The following is a 27,525-nucleotide window of genomic DNA, read 5'->3' on the forward strand; positions in this document are numbered from 1 at the left end:
GCCTCCCAGGCCCGCCTCCGGGAGCCCGCCCCGCTTGCCCTTTCTCGCGGCCGGGCAGCTCTGTCTTGTCGGTCCCCCTTCTCCTCCGCCCCGCCGTCCTGACTCTCTTTCCCTCCTTCCCTCAGAGGATGTCCTCCTTCCAGCTCAACCTCAACCCGCTCAAGGAGCCGCTCGGCTTCATCAAGGTCCTCGAGTGGGTGAGTGCAGCCCGCGCCCCCCGGGCGGGGAGTCGTGCCGCCGCTCCCGCTCCGGTTCCGGCCCGGCCGGCGCCCTCGGCGGGGAGGCTGGGGGCTCTGGGAGCCGGGGCGCGGCTCGCTCCGCGCGGGGGAGCGAAGCCGCCGTCGTCCCCGAGACGGGACCGGACGGGACTGGAAGCGCGAGGAGGGGACGGGAGGCCGCGGCCTGGGCCCGCGCGGGGCGGGGACGCCGCGGTCGGCGTCAAATCACGAGTCCCTTGGCTGCCTCCGTCCCACGCGGAGCCGCCCTCCCACACCGAAGCTCACCTCTGGGTGTCCCTCGGGGAGTGGTGGTTCAAATTTCTCTTTGGCTTCACTGCTTCCCGCAAGGGAAGAGAAAACTTCCTCTTGCGGTCTAACCGAAACCCGGCGGGCCGGAGTAGCACCCCGGCCGGCGCTGCCTCTGCGCCTCCGGTAGAGCCCGTGCATTTCTGCCCCGTGCGGACTGGAGGCCGCGCTCCGTCGAAAGCTGGTGTGCCTTCCCCAAGTGATCTGACGAGTTCTCGGGTCTTAATTTGCTTTTAAGATTGGCCCCAAGTTAAAAATGGATAAAAATAAACTGTGGGTCAGGGAAGCGGGCGGGGGTCGGCGGAGTAGGGGAGAAGGTCTAAGCAAAATGCGTTGTTAGTCCGGTCGACTGAAACACGAGTTAGGAATCGCCATCCAGTTTGTTTTAGGTATTTCCCAGCAACATCCTGCAGTCAGCTCTTAGTCCTTCCCTGGGAACACTCTCAGTCATTAGCATCAAAGCAGATTTATTACTTCGACCTTGGTGATGATCAGTCACTTTGGAGGAGTTGGTGAATACACCAGGCACTGCACAGTGCCTTCGGAGTTCGTGGCCTAGGACATATTCCAGTGGTGGTTTTCAGGCCCGTATTTATAGGCAGCTGGCATCTGTCCAGCGTGCAGGCGAGTTGCTTGTTTAGCCAGCAGCATTTACATCCGTAACTCTTCAACCCTGTATGTTAGTGATAAAGTGGTGAAGAGTAAGAACTTAGGATTTTCTGTTTTAAATAACCTGCCGAGGATGTTTTTTAAAGTAACACAGAAACTCAGATTCTCTAATGGGTGCTCAATCTGATTTCCTTCCCGCACCCAAGGGTTCCTACTTTTCCCCCAAAGTTTTACTTGGTGTTTTCTGAAAGCTGAAATAGTGGTAATTTCACACAAATGTTTACTTTAAAGACACCTAAATGTATATATTTAGGGTTCTGTTAAGACTAAATCCAGATTAAATATAAAGAAGATTCTTATTTGAGTATATAAAAATTTTAAATTGCAGGAGGAAAAACACATTTAACTGAGCTAATCAAATATCAGGTTTAAGAAAAAGTCTTATTATGCCTAGTAGTTTAATATCATTGAGGATTATAATTAAATTTATAATTAACTTAAAATATCACTTAAGTAAATGAAGAGGCAGTTGTTTATATTTATGCTTATATTATTATTCGTCAATTTTTTTAAATGTAGACTTAATTTTTTTCTTAATATTTTCCTTAATATTTTAAAACAGTGATAAGTTTATTAGTGATCATAGGTCTGACATATTTTGAAAAATGTCCTTTTTAAGCTTAAGGAAATACTACTTTCAGTTTGAACAACTTACTATTACACAAGAGAATCGTATGAAAAGAGTATTCGTTCATGGTGTAGAGAATATTTATTCAACAAATATTTGAGTGTGTATTATATACAGGTGCTGAGCTAAGCACTAGCACTAGACCATGTGAATAAAACATGGTCTTTTCCTCATGACCTAATAAGAAAGACATGAAAACAAATATGAATATGCCATATGGCCAATACTATAATAAAGGTATAGGCAAAGTGTAGTAGGTGAAAGGAAGGAGAAATCGATTGCTTGGAGGTGCTAGAGAGAATTTCATAGATGGAAGAACACTTGAAGGATGAGTACTTGTTCACTTGGGGAATGGTTGGGGAGTGGCTTTCCAGGCAAAGAGAATCTTAACGCTCGGTGGTGTGAGAAGTTGAAGCAGCATAACCCTATTTGCGAATTTAAAAGTAATTGGGGTTGACTGGAACGTATACCGGGAGGGAGGATGTGGTTTGAGATGATTCTGAAAGGTTTCAAAGGGCTTGCAGAATAGTTTGGAGGTTTATCCTATGGGCCAGTGGTTCTTAATCCTTTGGGTTAACCTTTGATAATCTGGGCCCTTTCCTTAAGAAAATGCATATGTGCAGGTACAGAATTTTGGGTTGTTCATCGTACAGCTTCCATCTAAGCCCAGAATTCCTACCATGTAGGGTGGATTCACTCATTCAAGAGTAAATAAACACGTGAATAATATAATTAGATTTGCCTTTTAGAAATTTTTATTTTGTCAGCATTGTGCGGGATGAATTGGAGAGGAAAGGCCATAATTGAAGAAAGGGAAATCTGTTGTTTGAAACATAATGAAGGCCTAAAACTAATTGCAGTGGGACTAGAAAAGAGAGGTTTAGAAATTAGAATATATTTGTAGGGTGAAGAAAAGGGAGGGCTGTAAGATGACTGCCATATTTCTGACTCGGATTAGTGGCACATCTATCTAAGACAGATCACTAAGGAGAAGCAGCAGATTTTTGGTGGAAGGTCAGTAAGGTTTTGAATGATTGAGTTTGTGGTCTCTTTAGAGCATTTAAGTGGAGGTATCCTGTAGGCAGTTAGATACATGGATCTAGAGTTTAAAAGACAAGTATGGGCTGGAGATTCAGCAGGTATTTGGCAGCAAAGGAAAAAGGTATTGTTAGGAAGATGGAGAGAAATAACATTGTAGCATCACTATTAGAGATATTTCAAGAAAAGAGTACTCAGCAATATTAGGTGCAATAGGTTAAGAAAAATAATTACTAAAATGCATCCCTTGATTTTGGTAATCAAGAGGCTTTAGTAAGAGCAGTTTCGGTAAAATCAGAAACCAGATGGTAGTAGGCTGAATGGATGTATGGTGAAAGAGAGGACAGTGAGAGTAGACCACTGTTTGACTGTGAAGATGGGAGAGATTGGGTGGTAACCTATTTTAAAGATGGGAATGATTGAATGTGTGTGTGCGCTGTAGAGAAGAGACTTGTGAATAGAAGGTTTAAAACAGAGGCAGAGAGGCATAAGACAAGGTTCTAGAGGAGAAAGGCCCATAGTAGGAATTTTTAAATGTGTTTTGAATGAATTGTTCAAGTTTCATAAGGTGTTGATTGAGATGTATGTGTTACCTCTAAAAATAGTCAATAAATACGTTTACAAACAAATTTAAAATCTAGATAAAGGCTGCTTACTATCCATGTAACTACAAGAATAATTCCCCAAATCAGCTTGCCTTTAGCAATTTTCTAGAAGATGTTAGACTAAGATATAACCTGATAATATGTAACTTTCAAGGGGTCACAAATATGAAGGCCTCATAGACATGAAGGCAAGTACCCAATAAATATTTATTGACAGAATAAAAATACAGTCACCAAAGCAGAAGCATTTCTATTTTGCTTCTAAACTGTAGCCACCATGCTTATATATATATATATATATATATATATATATATATATATATATATATATATATATATAATCTACTTTAATCTACTTCTGGCCCTTAGTTACAGTGCCTGGCAGTGACATTGCCTTAGCTCTGTTTGTGTAGTAAGTACTCAGTAAAGGTTGAATTTTTGTTGTACTTATGTGGGAATAGCAATACTTCACAGGGCTGTTGGAATGACTGAGTTATAAATATGTGAATGATGAGAATGTATTTGAACAGTTCTTAGTAGGTTCTTCAGAACTGAAATGCTGTGTTTCTAGGAAGACTAGATCCAGACAGTGGATACAATTTGAGCCTTTATGACTAACATATCTTCCGGTCCTTCAAGATCCCTAAGGTCTCGTTTACATATGTTAAACTTTAGAAATGGTATATTGTAGACTTTTCATTTGTTTGCGTGTTTTCCTGCTTTTAGCAGCCTGTCAAGGTAACAAGATAAAATTTAGGTGAGATTAGATGCCCCATGTGTAGGAGTTGAACACAGAAGTAAAAGGCAAGGGTTAATGTTATCAAAGCAGCTTTTTCAATTATTTAATATTTTTCTAGTAAATTTTAATTTGGATCTTACTTTGTAGTCAGTTATCACTAGTATTTAGATTAAAGTTTTTCATTAAAATGATTTTATCTCCTTTTAATATTGAACACTGTGTTTTGGACTTTCTTGCTACTTAGGGTGAACACTGGTCAAATGTTTAGCTCTAAATAAATCTAAGTAATATGCTTTCCTAATTCTACACACACAAAATTGTGGAAGGGATACTGTTTGGGAGTATATAAAGGAATTATAGACTAATTAGGTTGAATTTTAGAATTATGAATATTTTTGTACTGGCCAAGTTTACTCTCAGTGTTAACAGGAGATATTTATTGAGTTCAGTATATGTTCTAGGGCTTTACCTGTATTTTCTCATTTAATTTTCTGACAACCTATGAGGGTTGTTATCTCTATATTACATGTTACCGTTGTCATCTCCATGTTACTGAGGCTTAGAGAAATTAAGTAATGTACTCAGATCCCATGGTTGTGATTACTACATCCTGGACTCAAACAGTCTGTTCTTAGTCTTTTCAGTAACTTACCTTTGTGTTTCTGATTGGTCTTTTAATGAATTAATGAAAAGATTACCCAAAATTTCAGGCTTAAGAAAGAAAAACATAAGGTACCTGAAGTAATTTTTTTCTTGTTACATGCATGTTTATAACAGGATCTTAGGAGGAGTTAAAAACAAGTAGGGTTTTCTTGATTCATTTATCAAGTTTGAATTTTTTTTTCTGATTTTATACTTATAATTAATGAGCAAATTCAAAAGAACATTTAAAAACATTACTTTGGGGTAAATTATTATCCAGGAAAATTAGTATGAAAAACGATGAGAAGAAAACCCATAACTGTTTGAGCATTACATATATCAATTTGTTTAAAAAGCAAGCTTTCAGAAATATGTACTAGTTTATCTAAAATACTCTAAAAGTTTAGTCATCCCAAGTAGATTATAGGATTTTTACAAACAGGGACCATGTTTTATTCTAATTTTGTGGTTATAATATAGCACAGAGGAGCAGCCTAGAAAATACAAATGATATTACAGAGTATAGGGGATGAGGCATACTCAGAATGATGTTTGTTTCATCCATTTGCTTAATACTTAAATTTTTAGGCTATCAGTCTATGGCACAGACTACCTTTTAAGAAACTTATCTTTCTCTTAACCTTGCCATTTGTGTTCACTTTTCTCCCCTATTGTAGAAAGGGAAAAAAGGATTTCAAATGGCATTTTGTGCCTACTAGGACTCTATATACATGTAAAACTTGTAATAGACTTACTGACTTACCACTATGCCTTTGCTGTCTGTTTCTTCTACCTGGAATCCTCTTAGTGTTTGCCTTGAACCCTCTCATGGGATATACTAGATGTTTTTTTCATAGACTGTATATATATATATGTTGTCAGTGGTTTTGGAATGTACATATATACACATACACACTCACTTCACACATACAAATAGCAATCTCTGATAAAACATTAAAGGGAAAATGCTTTAATACAGTGGTTCTCAAACACTTTGGTCTGAGAACCCCTTTATACTCCTAAATATTGAGTGCCTCAAAGAGCTTTTGTTTATGGGGTTGTATCGATTGATACTTACCATGTTAGAAATTTAAGCTGAGACATTTAAAAAAAATTTTTTTAAATAACAATAATTAATCACTTGAAAGTTTGATTACATTAATGGCAACAAATGCTGCTGGTTTTCCTTGAAGTGAAAGGCTCATCTTTTTCAAGAAAAAGATCTGACAAATATGCAAGTCCGAATAACTATATTTTGTTTATTAGTTATTTTTTCAAGTAAACATAGTATTTAACGAAAAAAGTGACTAGTTCAGCAAACAACTCAGTTGTTTAAATGCTTTCCCTGCAGACAACCATTGTATTTAAGTATGCCATAAAAGTGGGGTTTTTTGGTTCGTTTGTTTGCTTTGAAGTATGGATGATTTACAATGTTGTGTTAGTTTCTGGTGTACAGCAAAGTGATTCAGTTATACATACATATATATGTATACTTTTTCATATTCTTTTCCATTATGGTTTATTACAGGATATTATAGTTCCCTGTGCTATACAGTAGGACCTTGTTGTTTATCTATTTTATATATAAAAGTGTGTATCTGCTAATCCCAAACTCCTATACCCCACCCCCCTATTTTCCCCTTTGGTAACCATAAGTTTGTTTTATATGTCTGTGAGTCTTTTTTTTGTTTTGTGAATAAGTTCATTTGTATCATATTTCAGATTCCACATGTAAGTGATATCTTATGATATTTATCTTTCTCTTTCGGACTTCATTTAATATGATCATCTCTAGATCCATCCATGTTGCTGCAGATTGCATTATTTCATTCTTTTTTATGGCTGAGTAGTATTCCATTGTATTTATATACCACATCTTCTTTATCCATTCATCTGTTGATGGACATTCAGGTTGATTCCATGTCTTGGCTATTGTAAATGGTGCTGCTATGAACATTCGGGTACACGTATCTTTTCAAATTAGTTTTCTCCAATATATGCCCAGGAGTGGATTTGCTAGATCATATGGCAACTCTATGTTTAGTTTTTTAAGGAACCTCCATACTGTTTTCCATAGTGGCTGCACCAGTCTACATTCCCACAACAATGTAGGAGGGTTCCCTTTTCTCCACGCCCTCCCCAGCATTTATTATTTGTAGACTTTTTGATGACTGCTGTTCTGACTGGTGTGAGGTGATACGTCATTGTCCTTTTGATTTGAGGTTCCCTGATAATTAGCGTGAGCGTCTTGTCATGTGCCTATCAGCCATCTGTATGTCTTCTTTGGAGAAGTGTCTATTTAGGTCTTCGGTCCATTTTTTGATTGGGTTGTTTGTTGTTTTGTTGTATGAGCTGTTTGTATATTTTGGAAATTAAGCCCCTTGTCGGTTGCATCGTTTGGAAATATTTTCTCCCAGTCTGTAGGTTGTCTTTTCAGTAATAAAAGTATTTGCACATCCTACTTCATCACACAGAATATTAAGAAGACTCAAGTGTCAGGATTTAATAAAAGTAACAATTTTTCTGCTTCATCAAAGACATTCTTAAGTAAAACTGCCTTTTTTTCTTTAACTGCAAATGCATGGCAGTGAAATAATAGTTTGATGCTTTTGCTGATCTTACTAAAGCCCAGCAGTTTTACCCACCAATGCTTTTGTGCAAATCAGCGCAAATGTCAACGTAGTGTAAAAAGCAAATAATGTTGTAATAATATTGTAAAAATATTTTTGACCTCATGGACTCCTTGAAAGAGTCTTGGGTATTCCCTGGGGTCCACAGACCACACATTGAGAATTGCTTTTCTAATACAGGATAAACATCATTGGGGACCAGCAATGGAATGGAAATATGGGTGGGAGAAGGACTGTTCCTGGATCTGGGAAATAAATCTGAGAAAAAGCTTCAACCTATTGTTTGGCTTTATAATTTCCATGGAGTGGAGTACTTAAAGAAGTGGAGAGAGAGAGAAATAGCCCCCTAACAAAGACCTGAATCAACCTACCTGCTTAAGGTCTGGATTTGTGTTAACTGGAATATTCTCCTATGTTGGTAGTTTGCGGTCCCATCATAAGATAAGGTATTTGTGGAGTAGGGCAGGGGTCCCCAACCCCAGCCGGAGGTGAGCGGTGGGTGGGCGAGCGAAGCTTCATCTTCCACTCCCCGTCGCTTGCATTGCCACCTGAGCCATCATCCCCCACACACACACATCCCACCCCCGTCCGGGGAAAAATTGTCTGCCACGAAACCGGTCCCTGGTGCCAAAAAGGTTGGGGACCGCTGGAGTAGGGGATTAAGAAGGCCTGGTAGAAATGACCAAAAAACTACTGGGCAGGGAGATGACTTATAAAACCACTAGACCAGGATGGGAAAGGGGGAAATAACATACTCTCAAGTTGAGCTTATGTCAAATATCCTAAAATACATGAAGAAAACTAATGTTTGCTTAAAAGCTCAAATTATATCAGTGGCAACAAATACTATCAGTTTTCCGTGAAGTGACAGACTCACTTCAAGACAGCCATCCAGATCAACAATCGGAATATTGATTCGCTCCAAAAGACATAAAAATAATAGAACTGTCTGAAACGATTTTAAAATAAGTATATTTAGGTTCCTCAGAGATTTCTAGTTCCATACTCAGGTTAACAATTGTTTAAGAATAAAGGTGACATAAAGATGTTTTCAACAGTAATAATTGAGCTAGCAAAAAATCTTCTAGCTATTTATTTCAGCAGGAACTCAAGTTTACTTCTCATGGTCCAAATTCTTAAGGGTTTGGAACTGTACTAGAAGGCTATTTAGAACTTTCTATGATTGTACTTTCCAAGCAGAGGGAAATAATAGAAGAGTGAAATTGAAGAACTTTGAAACTGACTTCACTGCTTAGTGCACAGTGGGAATAAACTGAAATATTAACATCAATAACAAAATGTTTTTAAAATGAATATCTTTGGTAAATGCTTCAGACTTTGATTTAGAAAAATCAATACCTTGGCTCAAGGCATTCTAATCTGACTAATTGTAAAGGCAAACATGCTATGATAGTTCATTTAAGTACTGAATGATCATTTGATTTAGTAAGACAGCATGCATTTGATTTGGCACATAAACCCTCATATGCAATATACTTTTCGATCTATTAATATTTCTGAAGATTTCAATTATATCGTTTTCCTGAACAGATTAATCATGAGATTAAATAGCAGTGAGGACCCTGCAACTAGAAACATGTGAAAGATACCCATAAATTAGATGAGTACCAGTGTTCCCCAGTAGAACCCTGTGAGCTGAGCAGGGTCTGGGAATAGGAAGTAGGACTGGGACTCTGGCTGACTCTGTCACTGTAAGAGTCTATACACAAAGCCCTAGTATGCATCTATAACTTAGATGCATGTTTTACTATGTCATTATCTTAAGGCATATTTATATACACTCAGGGTAAATTTCATTCATATTTCAAATTTTAAAAAATCCTTATTTCAGATATTTGTCTAATAATTTCTTTTTCTTTTCTTTTTCTTTCTTTTTCTTTTTCTTTTTCTTTTTTTGCCAACTTCTGATCTGATTAAGTAGAATCTGTTTTTACCTTGTAATGTGGCTCATGAATGCAGCTCATATAGAATATTAATGCTTCTGTTTTCTCTTTTGGACATGAGGTTTTGTATTATCACTCAGTAGTTTCTGTGAAGACATTTTTAAGCCACCAGTCCATTTTGTGAAGGTTAGTTTGGTTAAAAGTAGATAATTTATTCCATAAAGACACTTAGCCAGGCACACTCACATTATTACATGAACTCTAAAAGTGGAAGAATAAGTGAAGGTATCACTGTCTGTCCTTCCCTGTTACGGGACTTCCTTACCTTCAGAATACCCAACATACTGCCCTGACATCTGACTCTCTGACATACAGACCCAGCATGGGTTTCAGCAGTATATTAATTTTAATAAAGCTTTATTTCCTTGTTTAAGTCTAAAAGTAGACATAAATAGACATATTTTCTTCTTGTACACCAGTTAGATGAGTACTCCAGTCTATTTTAGAGAGTAGTATTCTAGAGGACCAGATATTAGATATAGAGTATAGATATTCTAGGTATCTAAATTAGTGAGGCATCTGTCGTGTCACTAATGTGGGTCCATTGGGCAGAGAGATAAGTAGAACTTGAGGCTGTCATAATGAATATGGAACCTTTTGACCTGAAAAGAAGCTTGCTGTCATCCTGTCCCTGGATTCTTACTAGTTACTCTACAGGTGGAATTTCATATCAGCAGTTTCAGTCATTCTTTATGGGATAGAGAGAGAAGGGGGAATTAGTTTCATAAGTGGCAAGGAAATATAAATCAGCATACTAGAACACCTCATTTTAGACTAGAAGTACGAACTGAAGTGCTGATAGGAACCCCTCATAAAGTAAATGAGTGAAACAAGTGTTTGGGAGAAAAAAGAATAGAAGTTCATTGATTACTGGTAACTAACACGCATCCTGAGGGTTGTAGAGACAATAGAGAGTGACAGCAGTCTGGAAAGCACATACCCTGTCTTAGGCATCATCTGTCACTCATTTCCATGTGATTGTTGCCTTATGGGGATATAGGTCTGATACTGGCATATCTTTATACACACCCACACAGGAAATCCAAATTTTTATGTGCAGCATGCTGATACAAAAATATTGACAACAAATTCACATTTTTCATGAACACTGGGAAAACCACAAATCTGTCTTCTGGCCAGGTTTCACCCATGGGCTGCCAGTATATAACTTCTCATCGAAATCAGTACTAGTGCAGTATAGGGAGAGGTGAGATGGTTGGATAGTTTACCCTCAGATTGTTTGTACTTCATTTAGTAAAAAGTGTGTACCTTGTCCCTTTTTTCCCATAAGATAAAGACCAAAATGGCAAACATGACATTTATTTATCCTCATAACAAAAAGACAAGCTTGAAATAATGAGTATGTAAGACTTGAAATATGGTTTTATTTGTACATTTTTGGAAATTGATTTTTTTTTCCTTTAATTAAGCAGTTATTTAGTGAGCACTTGGTGTATGTCAGGCCTGCTAGGTAGGCACTGAAAATCCTGAATAAAAGCAAATGCAAAGACATGACAGTCTGCCAAGGGAGAGATAAAGGCAGTAGTCTTAAAAGCAATAAGCTGTGGTACAGTATGCCATTTATATACTAATTTTTGTGTTAAATGGGAAACTAGTTTTTATCATTTTTGCTTTTGGGTTTTTGTTTTGTTTTTTTAATAAGGCAAGATACACAAGAAAAATGCCTATAATAGAAGTAGTGAACTCAAGTCTATCTATTCAGCCCAGGAGACAGAATAGTACCACCACAAGGAACTGGTCAGGGCCTTAAAGGATGAGCTTGTTGGAGAACCAGGGTGGGGGCAGAGGTGGGGAATCCTGGCAGGATAAACACACATATCCAAGACATAAATCCTTGGTGTGTTTCAGGAACAGTAAGTACAGTATATAGTGCAGTGTGACAGAGTTGTACAGGACCTGGCAGGGAGTATAGCATATAAATCTAGAAGGATAAAGTTGAGGCTACCTGAGCTCTGCCTCTTATGCCAAATTAAGAAGTTTGGGCCTAAAAAAAATTTTTTTTTCCCTTAAATTTAGATCTGGAAAGCCATTGAGGAAATCTCTTCAAATGGGGGTGACATGACCAGATTTTTATTTCATATCAGTGTGACATCACTCTAAACAGCTCTGTCCGATAGAAACACAGTGCAAACTACAGATGGCAGCCATACAGTAACTTTAAGCATCTTACTGGCCACACTAAAAGAGTGAAAAGAAACAGGCGAAATTAATTTTAGTAATACATTTTACTTAACCCAATATATCCAAAATGTTATTGTTTCAACAAGTAGTATAAACAATTATTGATGAGATATTTTACATTCTTTTTTTCATACTAAATCTTCATAAACCATGGTATATTTTACACTTACAGCCATCTCATTTCAGACTAGCCATTTTTAAAGTGCTCAGTAGCCACATGTGGCTTATGGCACCTTACTGGACACTGCAGCTCTAAAGCCCACAGTAAAAGATGAATGGTTTTGGGAATGACTTTAAAAGTGAAAGGAGGAGTCTGCTGGGTTAGTCCCAGGGAAAAATGGTGAGGGCCTGAACAAAGACAGTGGCAGGAGTGATGTAGATAAGTGAACAGAGCTTTTAAAAGAATGGCATTATACCCTGTGTAACCTTTTTTTTTTTTTAATATAAATTTATTTATTTTTGGCTGCGTTGGATCTTCGTTGCTGCACGCGGGCTTTCTCTAGTTGCAGCGAGGAGGGGCTACTCTTTCGTTGCGGTGCACAGGCTTCTCATTGCGTGGCTTCTCTTGTTGTGGAGCTTGGGCTCTAGGTGCGCGGGCTTCAGTAGTTGTGGCTCGCGGGCTCAGTAGTTGTGGCTCGTGAGCTCTAGAGTGCAGGCTCAGTAGTTGTGGCGCACGGGCTTAGTTGCTCCACGGCATGTGGAATCTCCCCGGACCAGGGCTCGAACCCGTGTCGCCTGCATTGGCAGGCGGATTCTTAACCACTGCGCCACCAGGGAATACCCCCGTGTAGTCTTAGGCAACTTTTTTTTTTTCCCCACTCAGCGTTAGGTTTCTACAATTCATCCTTGTTGAAGTAGGTAGCTGTAGTTTGTACATTTTCATTGTTATGTAACTTCCCATTGTAAGTACTGTATATCAATATATTTTATCTACTTTCCTGTTGCTTCCCCTCCCCATATTTTGATATTATAAACAATGTTACTGTGAACATTCTTGTGCACATCATGTAGTATGCATGAGCAAGAGTCTCTCTTAGGTCTGTATACATAGATACTAATCGTTTGTGACATTATTGCAAATACTTTCTCCTAGTTTATAGCTTGTTTTACATTCAGAAGCTGACTTTTGATTTTTAAAAAAACCCTTTTTCTGTAGTTGAATTTAACAATCTGTATGGTTAGCTTTTTTTTTTCTTAAGAAATTCTTCCCTTCTCTGTGATCACAAGTTTTCTTTTACATTGTCTTCATAATTTTTAGACTCACTTTTTACATTTAAGACTTTAGCCCACCTGGACCGTCCTTCCTTGTGTTAGTTATCTATTTCAAATAACAAATTACCCCAAGCTTAGCACTTAAAACTATAGACAGTTTATTATCTCACAGTTTCTGTGGGTCAGGAATCTGGGAGTGGCTTAGCTGAGTTGTTGCAGCTCAGGGTCTCCCAGGAGGTTGGCTTGGGTTGCAGTCATCTCAGGCCCCCCTCTAGTTCACTAATATGACTGTTGGCAAGCCTCAGACAGTATACTTTCAAGGTCCCTCACATGGTTGATGGTAGTCCTCGGTTCCTTACCACATGAGTCTGTAAGTTGCCTGAGTATCCTCCCAACATGGCAGCTGGCTTCCCCCAGAGCAGGTGATTCAAGGGAGTGAGAAATGAAGACAGAAGCTGTAGTCTCTATTACCTTACCTCAGAAAGGACATCCCAGTCCTTCTACCATATTCTGTTCACTAGAAGCAAGTCACTGTGTCCTATCCACATTTGAGGGGGGGGAAATTAATCTCCACCTCTTGAGGGGAGGAGTATCAAGGAGTTTGTGGTCACATCTTTAAAACCACCATTCTCTTTTCCTTAGTGCCCTGCAATGCCAGCTCTGTTAGATATAATTTGTCTATACACACAAATCTATTTCTGGCCTCTTTATTCCATTGATTCAATTTGTGTATCCTGTTTCTTTTTTCTAATTCTAAACGTGGATATATACCCAAGACTCATTTCCTGGCCTTCTGTTTTCACTCTGTGTATTCATGCACATTTATGCTAAGAGAGTATCTATTCTTCTTTCTTTATTTTTTAACTCTTTTAATGGAAGATTCCAAACTATGCGCGGACATTATACCAAACTCTTCATATCTATAACCAGATTCCTTTTCATATATCTCTTCTTCATGGAAAAAAAATTTCGTGGATGGTTATGATCCTGATTATAGTCTGATTCAAGGTCCTGGATTAATCCATGGGAGGCATTATGTCAGTGTTCAACAGTATAGGCTTTGATACCAGACCTGTACTGAATTTTATCTATTTGCTGGATGTCTGTGACCTTGAGCAAAACAAAGTTCCTGCCCTCTTTGAGTTTACATCCTAGAGGAAAGTGGGCAAACAAATAATGAAGTACTGTCAGGCACTGGTAATTACAATGGAGGAAAAATAGAGCAGTACAAATAAAGAGAATAGATAGTGTGGGGTGGGAGGGGCGCTGTTTGTTATTTAACGTAGTGAGGTTAGGGAAAGGCCTGGCCTCTCTGATAAGGTCACATTGGAACAGGGAGCTGTGAAGTAGGAAGTTAGCCATGTATTCCAGGCAGAGGGAATAGTTCAGTGCAAAGGTTCTGAAGGAGTTTATCCCATGTCTTTAAGGAATAGCAGGGAGACCATTTGTGTAAAGAGATTTGGCAAGGGAAAAAGTAGCAACGTGAGATGAGAAATGTTAAAGGAGGAAAGGATCTTCTAGACCATTATATGAACATTGATTTTATTTGGAGAGAACTCAGAAGCCATTGGAGACTTTTGAGCAGACAATAAAGTTTTCTGCCTTATATTTTTAAAAGATGACGCTGGCTGATGTGTTGACAATAGACTGAAGCAGGGGCAGGGACAGAAGTAGGAGCATCAGTTTCGAAGGCTGTTACCATATAATTCATTCAGGCAAGAGATAATAGTGGTTTTGATCAGGATGTTGTGATGGTGGTGGTAAAAAGTGATCAAATTCCAAATATATTTTATAAATAGAGCCATCAGCATTTGCTGGAGGATTGAGCTCTTGGTCACTACACTGTATCTGGGTTTTTTGTTTGTTTTGTTTTGTAGAAAATTCGTAAGATACAAATAGAAAAAGGAATTATCTTTTGTCTTCTGTTCAGAGGTGACCACTTAAAATTTTGATGCATAGACTTTTTAGTTTTTGTTGTGTGTGTATGCATAGATGTAGACTCATGCACAACGCATTGCTTAAACAAACTTTATATGTATTGAACCATTTTCTTTATCATTAGATATTTCCCAACATTTTAATGACTGCATAATGTTCCCTTGTGGAAATGAATTACAGTATATTTGATTCCCTGTCAATATTTAGGATACTTTCAGTTTTTTTCCTGTTTGGTTAGCATTTGAGAAAACACCGTTACATTTCTTTAAGCATATTTATGATCAGGAAAACAAATTTGCAACTACTTTTTGAGACCTCGAAATACCTGCAAGTGAGGCCTTATAAGCTCATGAAATAAGATCTCTTCTTTGCTTGTAGTCACTTGGCTTTTTAGTTACCCTTAGGTTCCAAATAAAATACCTCCAATTTACCCCCTTTTGATTTTGATACTAATAAATAAGACTTCCTCTGAATTTCCTACTAATATTTAGTGGGTACACTGTAATATGAGCAAATGTATTTTTTTTTTAACTTCTTTATTGGAGTATAATTGCTTTACAATGGTGTGTTAAAATGTATTGTTATATGGGCTGTTATACCAGTTTCTATATTATACTCAGGGGAAAATAAAATCACATTTGTTGAGAGTTGCAAATAAATTTTTAAATAATTTTCACAATCTTAATTTGTAAATAAGAATTCTAAGAATGTTAGCGAGCCAATTTTTAATAATCACTATATTTAAAATTTTAATGACCTATGTTTGGGTACAGTAATGCTTCTTTTCTTTTTTGGTCTCACTTTGTGTAGATTGCTTCTGTCTTTGCTTTTGCCACCTGTGGAGGTTTTAAGGGCAAAACAGAAATTCAAGTGGCTTGTCAAACTAAACCTTCTGACAATAAAACGATTACAGCTACTTTTGGTTATCCATTCAGGTGAGTTATTTGTTTGTTTTTATGGCTTAACAACTCTTTTTGACTCATTAAAATTTCCAACAACTTACTGATCTTGGGGGGTAGAAATTTTTTAATTGCATGCTCATTTGTAAGTAGTGATCATTGCTATTGAAAGTGTGGTGCGTGGGACCAGTACCTGTCTGCAGACTATTCTCCTGGACTGTGATGAAATAAATACAGAAAATGACAGTAAGCATTTAGAAACTTTCATATGATGTTGCCTTGACACTTTTATTCTGTCATCCCACAGTGGATTGGAAATTTCAAAACAAAACAAGCCTGCTCTGTCACCTTAGTTTGAGAGGCCATGTTGTGGAAGCAAACACAACTTATGAAAAATCCAAATTTCTCATGTATTTGCAATTACTAAATAATAATGTGCATTATATAGCTTTAAGACATGTATTTATATAAAGTGAAGAGCTCCTTGTGTTTCTTTCACTAGCATAAAACTTTATTTTCTGAATATTTATTTTATGACTATTTTGTTTGTAAGTTCTGTTTGACCTCAGTATTCATTAAAAGGTTTATTGGGTGTATCCTGTGTTTAAGTCAGGGTGTGAATCTTCTTCCACTTACTAACTGCTTACTTGACCTCTCCAGGACTCAATTTTTCTGTTCAATAAATTTAAATCTTCTAAGGTTGCTTTGATGATTAAATAAAATCTTACATTAAAGATATGTCAGATAGCAAGTGCTTGGTAATCAGTCATTTCCTCTCCATCTCTCAATCCTTCTCTTATAAAATTCCAGTACAAGGAACGGTTACAGCCTCTTTGGTGATAAGTGCTTTTGTGATTTATGGATAGGGAAAATTAAAGACTTTGTGGAGTTAGCAGCTAATTAATGCAGAGTTAAAATGTGAATCATTACAACTGATTCTCCTGGTGCTAGTCCCACAGACTCTCCCTCCTAGAATGGAATATCATGTCTCAAATTGTAAACCATTTTGTAACAGTGCTCTTAATCTGCTAAGTTTTTATTACAGGAAGATAGTATCTGGGTGTGAAAGTGTTTAATTCAGTCTATATTCAGTCTATCATAAACCAGTTATGAGGTATAATTTATGATTTATGTACATTTCTTATGAAAATTTTAATTTACTTAAATATTTGAATTTTTCATTTTTTTAAAAGGAAAATGTTTTAATATATTTGGGGAGTATTTTTTTGAAATGTTATTTCAATATTCTGCCTTTCTAATACTTCTGTATTAGAAATACAGAAGATGTATTTCTGTCTCTGTTGGAAGAGTCCAAGTAATTCATAAATTTATTTGAGACTTTTTTTTTTAATAGGTTGAATGAAGCATCATTTCAGCCACCTCAAGGTGTAAATGTGTGTCATGTAGATTGGAAAAGTTATGTCCTTATTGGAGATTACTCTTCTTCTGCACAATTCTATGTTACTTTTGCAGTCTTTGTCTTCCTGTACTGCATTGCTGCTCTTCTGCTCTATGTTGGTTACATGAACCTGTATCGTGATAGTCGAAAACTTCCCATGGTTGTAAGTAATCACTTTCTTTTTATAAAAAAAATAATTTATATAAGATATAAGTATACATTATATTTGAATTTAAATATGGATTTTCTTACACTGGAAAAAAAAGTTCTTGGCATAAACCAGTTTCATTGTGTTTTGACCTGTGTTTGCCAAGAGGTTGAGCTTGCTCTCCTTGTCATGTTTAACCCAATTCTTGTAGCCTGTTTGCAGCACTTTCTCTGTACTCTCTAGAGTACAGAGGTTTGTTTGTTTGTTTCTAACTCTGTTTTAACCTGGAAAGAACTCAAATATGTGATAGAGCATATTAGGTTGCAAGTAGCAGAGAAATTAAGTAGAAATTAATGCCTTTGATTCGAAGAATTGCTGACCATGCTAGTAGTCCCGTAACTGTGATCCTATTTCTTATCTTTTTTCTCTTTTCTCAAAGAGACCCCCTTTATGCCTTAATTCAACTTAATAGTCTATATCAGAAATCCACAAACTATGGCACACAAGTTAAATCTGACTCATTGTTTTTGGGGTTTTTTTTCAAATAAAGGTTTTTTGGAACAGAGCTATACCCAAATAATTTACAGATAGTCTATGACTGCTTTCATGGTGTAGTGTCAGAGTTAAGTCATTGTGACAGAGATCAAAAATATTTACTGTCTGGCCCTTTTCAGGAAAAGTTTGCTGACTCCTGGTCTGTATTCTTAAATTCTTTAATTTACAATCTGACCCAGGTAATTCTGTAAGAATTATAGAATTTGACATTAGTGGCATTCATGAGCTAATTTTGAATCTTTAACATGGCAACAAAGGATTTGGATTTGAAGTCCTGATACCTTTTTTGGCTTCAGGGTCTACTGAGCTAGATATAAAAATAATCTCTGAGACTTAGTTAGTAAAATTGCCCTGGATTATTGGTGGCAAATCCAGAGATAAGCTGTGGTTTTAAACTGGACCTCCACTACCAAAGAATAACTACAAAGTCAGTATTAGTGTTACTGACTTGAAGGGACAACAGAGGTGTTTTCGTGATACTGGTCATTTATATCCTGAGAAAACACTGACCACTGACATCTGCTTATTATTTGTGAAGTTACTTTAAAGGGTAGGCCAAATTATTAAATAACAGGTTTTATTTATTTACTTATTTTTAATTTTTGCTGCCTGGATCATAAGAATGCAGATGGTAAGTAAGGAATAAAACAATATTTTACCCTTCACATTTATTCCATTTCATATATCTGAGAAGAAATTCTCAAACCTGACGTTTTCATAAAATATTTCTTGGTTGTTAGGTGCCTTTCAAAAAGATAGACATCACCTTTTTTTTCTTTTAATTTATTTTATTTTATTTATTTTTGGCTGCATTGGGTCTTTGTTGCTGTGCGCGGGCTTTCTCTAGTTGCGAGCGGGGGCTACTCTTCGTTGCGGTGCGCGGGCTTCTCATTGCGGTGGCTTCTTTTGTTGTGGAGCACGGGCTCTAGGTGCGCGGGCTTCAGTAGTTGTGGCGCACGGGCTTAGTTGCTCTGCAGCATGTGGGATCTTCCTGGACCAGGGCTGAAACCCGTGTCCCCTACATTGGCAGGCGGATTCTCAACCACTGTGCCACCAGGTAAGCCCCGACAACAACGTTTTTAATTTGCAGTGCCTAATCAACAGAAATTATGTATCAGTAATCTATAACTTCTGTGAACTTTACAAGCCTTATTTAAAAAAAACTATGGTGATCATATAGTTATTATATTTTGTTAAAATTCTTTATAGTTTAAATTCCAAATGAAGACATTTCTTGCCAGTTTGTCATTATCCCAACAAATTTAAGTTAAATCTAGCAATGAGCCTTTTATTTCTTGTATTTTGTTTAGTAAGCTTTAAAAATATGACACTTTTTAAAAAATAAATTTATTTATTTATTTATTTATTTTGACTGCCTTGGGTCTTTCTTGCTGCACGTGGGCTTTTTCTAGTTGTGGCGAGCGGGGGCTACTCTTTGTTGCGGTGCGCGGGCTTCTCATTGCGGTGGCTTCTCTTGTTGCGGAGCACGGGCTCTAGGCGCGCAGGCTTCAGTAGTCGTGGCATGCAGGCTCAGTAGTTGTGGCGCATGGGCTCTAGAGCACAGGCTCAGTAGTTGTGGTGCACGGGCTTCGTTGCTCCGCAGCTTGTGGGATCTTCCCGAACCAGCGCCCAAACGTGTGTCCCCTGCATTGGCAGGTGGATTCTTAACCCCTGTGCCATCAGGGAAGCCCTAAAAATATGATACTTTTTAAAGCAGCATTCAGGTCTATTTTTGTAGAGGGTTTTTCTGTCTAATAAAACTATAAAACTGATCTAGTTGTATCATTCAGAAAGTCAAAAGTAATTTTCCACCTCAGAGTGATCAATTAGTGGTCATATAGAGTAATAATCCAGAATTAGTTCCGTAAGTTGTTTTTTTGTTGGTATAATGTATGGTGGATAGTTCTTATTTGTAAAAGTCCAGCCTCTAAATTAAATTTTGGATTCTACTTTTAATTTAACTGTATAAATGTAAAAAAAATGTTTTTGGGTGATACCTAAATTTTTAACTATAGCCAAATATGACATGGATTTTTTTTTTAAGTACTATTTGTTAATGAGGGTATGCTCTTTTATCAATGTTCTCAATTCTCTGCTAATGTATTTCTAGGAGAATTTCAACTGTGACATTTTAAAATCAACTTTAGTTTTTAAGTAAATGTAGCACTTTTTTGTGGTAAGTAGGAGGAGCTTAAGGGTTCTAGGCCATGTGGAGGATCAGAAATACCATAAAATGAAACTAAACAAAGATAGGGTATCCCAAATCATAAGCTCTGTTATGAATCATATCCTAACTTATTGGTAGTACTAGGGCTGTCACAGGCAGGTTGTGCATTGCATAACTCCAGAACTAACTAGAGTCCTGAGTCACACAGACTGTCTTCAGAGGCCCACATTTCTCCCACTTCCCCTCACCCTAAGATTACTTCGTGCATCATTTTCAGAAAAGTACCTGCTTTTGAAATATAAGAATGTCATGCCTTAAGCCATCAACGACATGGGCATAAAGAGCATAATCAGAAAAAAACAGTGTATTTTTAATTAGGAATTTGGAAGGAAGAAACCTAAAAATTAAGAGGATTTGACATCTGTTGGTGAGAACTATGAACTTTAGCCCAGAGAGAACTTGTTTAACATGTGATAACCTCATACTAATTATCAGTTCTTCAAAAGGCATTGTATTTCTAGCAAGTGCTTAGAAGATGTTTACCTGCAGCACAAAGTACAGCAGAGTACAGCAGCAAGAAGGGGAGTACTCCCACAGTGCAAAATATTTAAGCTATAATGTCTCTATTCTTTTCTCTTTGATATACATTTTTTAAGAGGGCCAGTAGCAGTGGGGAGCTCAAATGCAAAATGCAAATACATTGTACCACCATGCTTGTAAAATTAGTCATTGTTTTGGTTCTCTAATTACAAGGCATTTATTCAGTGCCATCTTGACCCAGTGGACAAGCTATATATATCACAGTTTCTATATCTCATACATGACCACTGGTATTTATCCGACATAAATGACTAAAAGTTCGTTGGCAAAAGTAATTTAAAACTAACCAGATTTATTTAAAAAACAAAACAATTCTGTGATAAGCTCCAAAACCCATTTCTGAGCTTGGAGAGATTTTTGCTGCAGATATGTAAGAACTCATAGTCTTGAGCATATCTGAATGCTTAGAATACATAACATTAAAAGATACAAATTTTATATTGTTCCCACTTTGGTTGTTAATTTAAAGGAAGACCAAATGAGGTGGAACTTACTCTTTACACTATCCAAATGCATACTTTAAAAAAATGTTACTTAGATCTTTGTAGTCTGTACTAGTTGACAGAATTCTAGTTCCCCAGCAGAATAGATTAAGGAAAATAAATTTTTTTCTTTCTTTATCTTATTAGTTCAGTAAAAGATTATCCAAAATATTAAAAACTTCGGTCCTATTCTTGGAATGTAATAAGTGGCAAAGACTTTCTTAGAAAACTGGTAGTGACAGGGTGTCTTGAGAGATTTTTTTTGTTGTCCCTTTCTTAATATAATGCTTATTCTTAAAATTTTGTGGTCATGAATTTAAAAAGAGACAAGTCATCCAGGATGTGTGCTTTTCACCATTTCATTATTAGAGGTAGATTTAACTAAAGTTAGAGGTTTTCCAGAACAGTATGAGGAAGCAGGTGAAGGGTAAGGGAATTGAGAGTATATGTAAGAGATTATAATGAAAGACCTCAGAATATAAATTAAAGAGGGAAATGAAGATCAGATTGTAGGTCTCAGTGAGGTCAAAGGATTTTTGAGGTTGGGGTGCCAGAGGGAGTAAGCTAGAAAGAGAGAGGTGATATTGGAGAGGGGGTGATTAAAACAGAGATGATGGAGGTATACAGTTATTAGTGATAACAGGATCCAATATATGATCCTGAGAGGGAGAGGCTTAGATAAGTTGTGGTGAGGGCTGTGTAAAACTTTGATTTCTCCATGTGAAAATCTGACTCCTTAGGAGATAACTAAGTCTTGTTTACTGTTGTATCTCAGGCACTGGGCTGGCAATAGTAAACAGCAATGTTTGCTGTGTTGACTGTCGCCTTTTTTATGAAGTATGTCATAAAGGCCATTTCTCAGTGCCATAGGGTTCATTGTGATCTCAATTCCTTCATCATGGATTTGAAATTTAGTATCTTTAAATTAACTGTTCATTATTAATTCATACTTATTTTTGCTTTAGGACTTTGTTGTTACTCTTGTTGCCACTTTTTTGTGGTTGGTGAGCACTTCGGCCTGGGCTAAAGCTCTTACAGATATTAAAACAGCTACCGGTCCCAATATTGTCCAGGAACTTCTGCCTTGTAAACAACCAGACGTGATATGTCATTTTGGCTCTGTGACTAGTATGGGATCCCTAAATGTATCTGTGGTAAGTATACAGTGTTTATAAAATATGTTATTTCACTTACTAGAAAAACCTTATTAGTGATTTAAGAAAACAGTAGTTTTTAATAAATCTCTGGATGAATGTATTTTATTTTTACCAGCCTTATCAGAATCCTAGTTATCATATAGTCTTTACCTTTATAACAACAAAAAAAAGTTTGTAAAGAAAATTATTACTTGTAAACAGGTTTGAACAAGATCATGGTTGAGTCTTTCTTTTCATTAACATTGATTAGGCAAGACTTTGACCCAAAAGGCACTAATAATAGTCACTAACATTTACTAAGACTGTGTGCTAAGGTCATTACACTCATATGTTATTTAAGTTATCCAACAATTCTGAGAGGAATGTGGAAAGTGGTATTACTGTCTTCATTTTACAACTGGGAAGAAATGTAGCTCGTATGTTAATTCACCCAAGGTGACGCAACTAGTAAGTTGGCAAAGCCAAGGTTTGAACCAGATCTGACTTTAAAGTAAGCCCCTTCTCTAATCTGATTTGCTCTGGGTGTATGAAAAAAATACTTTTAGAGTTCCGTAAAAAATCCTAAAATTTTGGTCTATTTAAATTTAAATATTACTTTGTCTGTTATTTTATCCAAATATAGATATATTATTAATATAACAAGGGTATTATTTTTAGGAAGGTCTCATGTCTTTTCAGGAAAATATTTTTCCAGTGGATAAAGTCAGTCCTGCCTTATAAAGCAATTTGACCAAACTTTTGTTTTATAACTTTGTAATCTAAAAGTCTTTTTTTTTTTTGCATATATATTGACAGTGATCTGAGATGGACAGTTTCAGAAATGTTGTTTTTATATCCAAATATACAAAAAGATAGAAAGCAGTTGGCCTTCAGTAATATGATAGTGCTCAAGCTTTTTACCTCACTCTTACCTCATAAGTGACTATTATTCTTGTATTTATAAAAAACTGAAAATAGGGTATCTTCAGTTTGTTTATCTCTGAGACTTTCGTCTTGTCAGATTTATACCTAGGAAGGCTAATTTCTTTTAGGTTGACTAATGCAAGATGTGAAGTAAAGTTCTTCTGTGACTCCTTTTCTCTTCTGGCTGCAGCTGTGGAAGTAAGGGAGATGGTAGTAGGGGGATAAAGTAGGGAAATAGGAAAAGATGCACAAAGGATGTTTATAACCATTCAGATGGGAGAAAAGTAAAAGCCCTCCCAAAGAAGGAACCATGGATTCCTGTTGTTCCTCTTCACCTGGAAGCACTGAAGTCTAAATATAAAGTAATAAAAGGAAGGTTTTAGTTACTTTTCTCAAATTTAATCCCATCTTGTAATAATGAGCATGCAAAAATAAGATATCTTTTAGTCATGATTTTATATGTTACAAATTTAGAGATTTCATTGGGAATAAGTCATTATGTATCCAAATCTGGCATTGAAATGCAAAGTCTTCCTTTTTTAATTCCACTTTATGTGTAGTTCAAACTTTAAATGAAATAATGGTATACGGCCTGTAGATATTAAATATTTACAGGAAAACAAAGATAGTTATGAAATTTTAATTTTATACTAGATTTTCATGTTTATTTTTCTCTTTCTTAGATCTTTGGCTTTCTGAATATGATACTTTGGGGAGGAAATGCATGGTTTGTGTACAAGGAGACCAGCTTACACAGTCCCTCAAATACTTCTACTTCCCATAGCCAAGGAGGTATTCCTCCTCCAACTGGAATATAATTGAAGGGAGAAGTACACTGTTTGAAATAGATGTCTATACTATGACCTGTTGCCAACATCTTGAGAAGCATTTTTTGTTTCTAATAAAAGTAATGGCTTTTTCAAAAAATTGGTGGGTTTAAAATTTTGCTGCTTTTTTACATAAAGCTTGTGCCTTTCTTAGAAATTTAAGATGTAAATGTATTCTCACATGTGAATTTGAAAATTCTGGGGCCTATTATGAGATGATACACATTTTTAAATGAACAGTAATTTCTTCACTAAGTTGTTTGCCTTCCAAAGTGTTTACACCTTAATCCTTAACATATATCTTCACTCAGAAAAGAGTTATATTGTTATATCATAATAGGAAGAAAATCTCTTGGAATATACACTACTGTAAGTTTGTACAGATCATATTCCTAAGACCTGTCTTTGTTTAAGAAAGTCTTGATTACATAAATCATACTTAGAAAAAACATTTAGTTCATGGTTTATATCTGAACATTGTTTATATGTTATGAAAAATTTTTAATACAAAGGCTGCATGTATGTTTTATTTCTGTTTTTCTAAATGACCTACAGTACTTGACAGGTGTATTAAAATTGTTTTGGGAGTGGGGTTTAGAAATTTCTAATAGATGTATAGTTAATTTAGTAATTCTCTCGCATGAGGTGTAAGCTTCCATTATGCTGGTTATTTAATAGATTGGCTATATAAGTAGAACATGGTTCACGGAGATATTTTGATATGTACGGGCATTACTCCTAATGATAATTTGTTTGCTGTCCTTTGTTGCTCATACTCCTTCAGTGCAGGCTGAGGCCTCGTCTCTTTGTAAGTACAGTAAAATAATCTACCTTTTTTTGCAGACTCTATTCATAGGGTTACAAAAAATTAAGGTTGCCTTTTACTTTTGAAACATTTAACATTTATATTCAATGAAGTTGCTATTTTGAGTTTAGTATTGATATTGTGAAAACGAATGCCATTTGGATCTCATGTTTCTTAATGTTATTCTTATTTCACAAATGGATAATTAAGGAATTATGCATAATAAACAAGGAACCTAAGTGGGCTCTATTATGGGTGTGCTGTCTTTGCTCACACATTTGGGTATCTTCTGAATATAGGGCTTATTCACATTTTGCTACCTAATATTTTTGCTGTACAGGGCCAGATTTCCTACTACCACATAATTGTTTATATGTGAAGCACATCTTACTATTGCCTTATTTTTGTTGCTTTTGTTCATGACAAGAATTGTCAATATGAGAATGTATATCTTTTTTGCAACCAGCTTAATAAAGAAGTTAAAGGAAAGAGTGCACTGATTGTTATATTAAAAAGGAACCTTCCTCTTAAAGGCATGAGCAATGCAAAATGGAATTGATTTACAAAGCAAGAAATAGAATATCACAATAGTTTTTTTTTTTTTTAATATTTGGCAAGAAATTTAAAAAAATGCTTTGGAGACACTGGTTCTATCCTTTTTTTTTTTCAATCTCATTTTTAAAATGCTTATTTGTAACTTTCAGGTTAAGTTTTACTGATAACCCTTTTCTAATTCACTGTCCAATTGGCAGCAAAGATTCTTGATTAAGAGTGTATGCTCTGGAGCCAAACTGCCTGAATTTGAATCTTGGCTTCACCACTTACTAGCTCGTTAACTTTAGGCAAATTACTTACCCTCTGTATGCCTCAGTTTGCTTATCTGAAAAACAGGAATAAGAATGCTCACCTCACAGAGTATTTATGAGGTTGAAGTGAGTTAATAAATGCAAAGTCCTTGGAACAGTGTTTAGCATTACTTTATAAATTTTGCCTGTGATTGCTAACTTCTGATAGCATGTAAGATAGAGATTCTTGAGTCCACAGAGCTAAGGTGGGGGGAGGGTGGTGGTCTTGGGCAGAGAGGTAGGATGAGCTTCAGGATTACATGGGTCTCCCTTTATATTCCTCAGAGTCCTAGATGTTTTGATGTATATTTTTCTGTTGATGTTAGATGTACATAAAGTTAATGACATTAAATGTTAATAGCTAATGAGATCACAGTAGATCCAGGAAAGAGTCGATTCTGTTGCCTTTCACTCTCTGATTTTGAGTCAACGTTACAGGGTTAAGTGATTTATAGGATAATTTCCAGGACAGAAGCAATAAAAGCTTTGACTTACTAGATGATAGGTTGCAAAGAATTTTTTGTAAACAGCGTTATTACTAATGTTTTTGTGAATTGAAGTCACTTGGATAAAGATACTTAATTTTTAGCCTACTGTAAATGTTAAGGTTAGTTGCTTGTTATGTACTTTATGTTTCACATTTAATTTAAAAATTTAAAATTGTGTAGCATTTAAGATAGGTAAGTATAATAAATAGTATATAACCAAGTCTCCACCACTAAAGAAAACAGATGTTAACATTTTGTTTTATTTATGTCAGATTTGGTTTTGTCTTTTTAAGGAAATAAAACATTACAGATACAGCCTTTTCCTTACTGAAGTAGATTTTTCTCACCTTTCACTATTAGAAATAGCACAAATAGCACTGAAATAAATATTTTTGCAAAATGTGTGAAGGCTTCTCTAGGACGTATCACTAGAAGTAGAACTGTTGGAATGTGAGGTATTCACATTTTCAGTTGTAACCTAGGTATTACAAAATTGTTCAATAAGGTGCATGTATCATATCAGTTTAGTCTCCCACTAACAATATGTAAGAGTTGCTGTTGCCCTGTATTCTTGCCCATGCTTGATGTTATTGTACTGTTGGCAGTATGATGGATTTGAGATAATGTCTTTGATGTTTTTAAATTTGTATTTCTCAGATTGCTATTTGAGTTTGGTAGTCCTTTTCTGTATTTATTGGCCACTTAGGTTTGCCCTACTCTGCACTGCCTGTTCATGTCCTTTGCCAATTTTTCTATTGTGGTTGTCATTTTCCTATTGATGTGAGGTGCTCTTTATTCTGGATACTAATCCTTTACAGATATCTTCTTCCTGTCCATAGCTTGTATTTTCAGTTTGTGATTTTTGTCACACAAAAGTTTATCGTAATACTGATTTCACTGTCGTCATGGTTTGTGCTTTTTGTGTCTTAAGAAGTCCTCTTCTCACCATCACAAAGATATCCACCCCTGTTTTCTTCTGAATATGTTAGTTTTGTTTTTCACTTTTAGGTCTTTAAGCCATTGGGAGTATATATTTGTATATAGTTTGAGGTAGGGATCTAATTTTTATAATTTTTAATATTCATACCCAGCTTTCATAGTACCCTTTATTTAAAAGTTCATCTTTTGGGCCTTTCTCACCTTCTGAGATGGCCCACACTCTGTCTGTGAAGTGTTTCTCTCTAAATAAATCCACTTACCTAAAAAAGAAAAAATTTTTTTTAAAAAGTTCTTTTTGTTCCCTCTTTCATTTATCATTTCCATATTATTTGTAGCTCTTTATGTTCTATACCAATATCATATCAGCTCTATCACCCTTTAATTATGTAACTTTATGGAAGGAATTACCATCTGAGAGGATAAGCGCCAGAGCACCATCATTATTGTTATTGACAGTGGTCTTGGCTGTCATGAGCCCTATACCCTTTCATAGAAATTTTAGGATCAGCTGGTCAAGTTC

The 27,525-nt window shown here is 36.2% G+C and overlaps 1 protein-coding gene across 1 annotated transcript; it reads left to right on the forward strand.

Moving 5' to 3' along the window:
* The first annotated feature begins 2 nt into the window (after positions 1-2).
* On the forward strand, positions 3-25,222 carry SYPL1 (synaptophysin like 1). Its single transcript, XM_082399902.1, has 5 exons — positions 3-197; positions 15,602-15,726; positions 17,045-17,252; positions 22,007-22,195; positions 23,785-25,222. The coding sequence occupies exons 1-5, from the start codon at positions 129-131 to the stop codon at positions 23,917-23,919; spliced, it is 726 nt and encodes a 241-aa protein (XP_082256028.1). The 5' UTR covers positions 3-128; the 3' UTR covers positions 23,920-25,222.
* Positions 25,223-27,525: the final 2,303 nt, after the last annotated feature.

Source organism: Balaenoptera borealis (assembly GCF_965194805.1).
Source record: "Balaenoptera borealis genome assembly, chromosome: 7".
Lineage (NCBI taxonomy): Eukaryota > Metazoa > Chordata > Mammalia > Artiodactyla > Balaenopteridae > Balaenoptera > Balaenoptera borealis.

Coding starts and splice junctions, on each gene's coding strand:
- SYPL1 (XM_082399902.1), top strand. CDS start 129: ATGTCCTCCTTCCAGCTCAACCTCAACCCGCTCAAGGAGCCGCTCGGC. Junction 198..15,601: donor TCATCAAGGTCCTCGAGTGG/GTGAGTGCAGCC, acceptor CACTTTGTGTAG/ATTGCTTCTGTCTTTGCTTT. Junction 15,727..17,044: donor ACTTTTGGTTATCCATTCAG/GTGAGTTATTTG, acceptor TTTTTTTAATAG/GTTGAATGAAGCATCATTTC.